General features: G+C 37.7%; 2 protein-coding genes across 2 annotated transcripts; both read left to right on the top strand.

Moving 5' to 3' along the window:
• The first annotated feature begins 1,293 nt into the window (after nucleotides 1-1,293).
• Nucleotides 1,294-2,827, top strand: LOC149783446 (uncharacterized). Its single transcript, XM_089933114.1, has one exon. The coding sequence runs from the start codon at nucleotides 1,811-1,813 to the stop codon at nucleotides 2,825-2,827; it is 1,017 nt and encodes a 338-aa protein (XP_089789240.1). The 5' UTR covers nucleotides 1,294-1,810.
• Nucleotides 2,828-2,931: 104 nt separating this feature from the next.
• LOC149783445 (uncharacterized) lies at nucleotides 2,932-3,657 on the top strand. Its single transcript, XM_089933115.1, has one exon. It carries the CDS (start codon nucleotides 2,932-2,934, stop codon nucleotides 3,460-3,462), a length of 531 nt encoding a protein of 176 aa, XP_089789241.1. The 3' UTR covers nucleotides 3,463-3,657.
• Nucleotides 3,658-3,972: the final 315 nt, after the last annotated feature.

Raw genomic sequence — 3,972 nt, 5'->3', positions numbered from 1 at the left:
TATAATCTTAAGTCGCCAAAATGCTTCAAAGAAACAGAACACTTTCTTCTTAGCTTAGTTTATAGCAGAAGCAACGTAGGTACTCTTATGAATCCGGTGTTGAGAATCTTGACGTTCCTAGGGCACATCAAAAAGTATGACAGGAAACCAATCAGATAAAGTAGACTAAATGGCTAACAAGAATGTGTGGCGTAGTCAAATATTTAAGCTGGAAAATGACAGCAATCATAGGAAATTTCATTAAATTATGCAGTGCACAAGAGAATTCGAAGAGTGATGTGCATTAACCACCGTGTTCAAGGTACAAAGAACCGGGTTGGGTGGAAGTAACTTCAAACAGAAATCACTCCGAGTAATCCATGGGGTTGGATGCACTCGATAAAATCCATGCCAGCGCAACAAAGACCACATGAATAATAATGGGAAGAAAGGAAACAAGAGTGAGAAGGGACGAAATAGAAGTGGGAAGAAAGGAAGCAGAAGTGGGAAGAAGGAAATATAAGTGGAAACACTGAAGGAAATCGATGAAGGCAAAGATAAGATTTGGGATTTAAAACAAAAGTAGGATGAATATCCCAAGAATGATTGACTCTCTCACAAACCGATCGAAGAATTCCGAACGATGAGTTAATATGTCCAATGGTAGTTCGATCAAATAGGTCACAGACTATGTAAATCTGAGGTTGGAAACTTGCGTTGAATATACGTAATAAATAGAAGCTCCTATTTTTGTATGAAATGTTATACCTAATGGGTCTTGAGTTATGATATATTCTTCGAGATCAGTTTAAACTACTGGGGACTCGAAATTCTTTAATGCACATCTTCCTGTCGTGTTATTCATAATACATTACCCTAATCGTGACAAACTTTGAGAAGACAGATAAACATCAACTCAATAATCGTGAATTTAAAATGGTACGTGTTCATATAAGTCATACCAATATTCGCCCCATGTCAATAGTCAACAGACATTTAACTATCAGACGAAAATGATAATCTCGGGTTGGAAACATGTATGACATGAAAACTGGCATATAGCAACATCGACAAACACAGAACGTAATCTACATCGGCTTACACTTGCCGTTTCTATACATTAAAGCATTGTGTATGCACAAGTCAAGACCATCGTCTTGTTGTTTACATAAGCATTCAACGAGTGTTGTCTATTTAGCATTATCGTTCCTTTCCTTTTATCAGACAATCTTGGTTATTTGTATACGTAAATATAAGTTGACTCGACGCATATTAATGTCACTTAAATAAAAACACGGTAATCATGTTTATGATCCGCGACGGTGTGCTCGGTAAACCTGGCTATGTATTAGTAATAGAAGAGATACCCTCGGGTAGGTCCGATAATGCCAGGTAAAAGATAATACTTGTGCAAGTAGCAAATAAACCGGTGACTAAAACAGGCAAAATGGCGACCGCTTTACAAGCAGAGGCACGATTCTCACAAATCTTACAGTGTCCGATTTGTTTGGAGACGTTCAAAATACCCAAAGTTCTCCATTGTGGACATACGTATTGCGCTTCATGTCTACAGTCACATATTAGCAATAAGGTGACCCACAGGGGAACTCCTCAGATATGTTTTCCTTGTCCGGTGTGCAGAGCGGATACATCTTCATCGGATCCTAATATCAACATCGAACAGTGGGCGGAATCATTACCTGTGAACAATATTGTAGCTTCCTTATTAGACGTCTCAGTAGGAAAAAAGGCAGGGAAGTCTTGTGACCAGTGTTCAGAACGTGGAAAAGAATAATTAGCAACGTGCTTATGTAAGGACTGTTTCCAATATATGTACAAGACATGTCGACTGTATCACGACGGATTCTCTTCATTACGTCGGCATCAGATCAAAATACTAAGTGATAGTGATGGGTCTTGGTCCGTGATACCCAATCTGTCCACCATAGAAGTATGCCCCATGCATTCTGATGAACGTATCAAATTCTTTTGCGGTGATCACAAAATAATGTGCTGTAATACTTGTGGATTTCTGGAACATCGAAAATGCGATCGAGTTATCATGCTCGAAGACATGCTCAAGTCTTTTGATGATAAAAAGACATCAAAAGAAGTCGATACTAACCTTTGCAAGTATGATGAACATTTAAAGCAAATAGTGCACATGATCAAGGTACATGCAGATAACATTCAAAAGGACAGGACCGACATTTTGGAATATATTCACTCCCTCAAAGTCCAGCTGATTGCAAAGATACAAAAACTTGAAGATGATGTCATTGCATCTCTAGAAAGTAATAACAAGTCTGAAAATTTAAACTTTCAATCCCAAGAAGCCAAGGGAAATAGTTTGATTACCGCTATCGACAGTGATCGGACCAAACTTGAACTCGTTATGCTCCACGGGTCAGAGATCCAGAAGTTCTTTATGCTACAAAATTTGGATCAAAATCAGCGTAGGTATTTTCCAGCCATATCTGAGTATCAAAAGGACATTAAAGAGGTCAGAATGACTTTGGATGTTGATAAAACGTTTCAGACATTCGTGAATACCATCAACGAGCTTGGGAAGGTAAATTTAATTTGCAAAGAATGTGATTTCTCACCTTGTCCAGGCTTTGTTGAAACACAGTTTCAGAGAAGTAGCGTGAGTGGGACTGTCAGAACACCACTAGGAGAAGGGGAAGCCATGAAGGTCTCAGAGTTTAACGTGACGTTATCGGGGGATACAAGTTTGTGTCGCATATCAGACATTGTGCACTTAAAGGATAGCAGAATATTACTGACTGATCTGACAAATTCAAAATTAAGTTGTTTGGGCAAGATTATAAGTATCAAGAGAATATGACATTACAAGGTGCTCCATAGTCTGCTTGCTCATTATCTAACACCGACGTGGCCGTGACGATTCCAGGTCATAAAACAATCCAGACCATATGGATCAGGGACAAGATGCTGAAGGTCAGGGATATCAAAACGAGGCTACAGTGTTGGGGTATAGCAGCAGTGAATGACCAATTGGTGATCACTACATATAAAGATGAACATAGTATCCTAATACTAGATATGCATGGAAAGGAGATCAGGACCGTCCGACCAAATAATTATCAAACTGACAAATTTCTTGCTCCTATTTATGTCAAACATGATAAAACTAACTCAGTCATATATATACCGTATATCGATGGGCATAAACTTGTAGCCTACAATATGAATTGGAATGTCCTTTACACATACATGAATCAGGACATGACAAATCCAGCCGGTATCGACACTGAGAGAGAAGGAAACATTTACTTGTGTGGATTTATCTCACAGTCTGTCCAGCAGATATCAGCAGAAGGGAAGCTCATTAAGAGGCTTATATCAAAGAAAGAAGAAAAGAAGAATCCGCTCAGGATAAGATTCTACACAGATAAGGACAGTTTCATTCTCACTTATGGTGATTGTCATGTTGTAGAAGTGTATGACTTACATGTTTGACAAATGTAGTTTTTCGTACCTATTTATAGAGAACAACATTGCTCAACTGACCCAGTAAATAACAGGAAAGCTGTCATAATATTGGTATAGTAAGAGAGCCTATTTTTTTCCACCCATAAGTTACGTTCAGCTCCAATGATAATAAATAGTACGTGAGAATATCAAAATGCTACGCAATAAAAGAGTAGAAAGAAAGACTGAAGTGAATATTTCTTTCATTTATTTGCACTCACGTCATATATTCGTAAAAAATATTATTGACACAGCCCGTGCACAAAAACAAATACAATTTTGATTTCCTGCAATTACAAGTAACCAACTGATCTGAATTTTTAAAATTATCGCAACAAGATTAATCTATGCCTTCTAAAAAGCAATTACTATTTCATCGTATATGTCAATGTTTTATTTTAAAAGCTGACACTTTTAAAGGACTATATGCGTTGCCTTGTATCAACGGCCTTTTCTGGGAGAGACAATTAATTATCAATGATATCTAAGTGATACGAA

This window comes from Sinohyriopsis cumingii, chromosome 14 (assembly GCF_028554795.1).
Source record: "Sinohyriopsis cumingii isolate HCF-2022 chromosome 14, ASM2855479v2, whole genome shotgun sequence".
NCBI lineage: Eukaryota > Metazoa > Mollusca > Bivalvia > Unionida > Unionidae > Sinohyriopsis > Sinohyriopsis cumingii.
Note: the sequence above shows the minus strand (reverse complement) of the source record. Positions and strands in the feature narration are given on the sequence as shown.

Excerpts from the sequence above, each read along its gene's own strand:
- LOC149783446 (XM_089933114.1), top strand. The coding sequence starts at position 1,811 with ATGTACAAGACATGTCGACTGTATCACGACGGATTCTCTTCATTACGT.
- LOC149783445 (XM_089933115.1), top strand. The coding sequence starts at position 2,932 with ATGCTGAAGGTCAGGGATATCAAAACGAGGCTACAGTGTTGGGGTATA.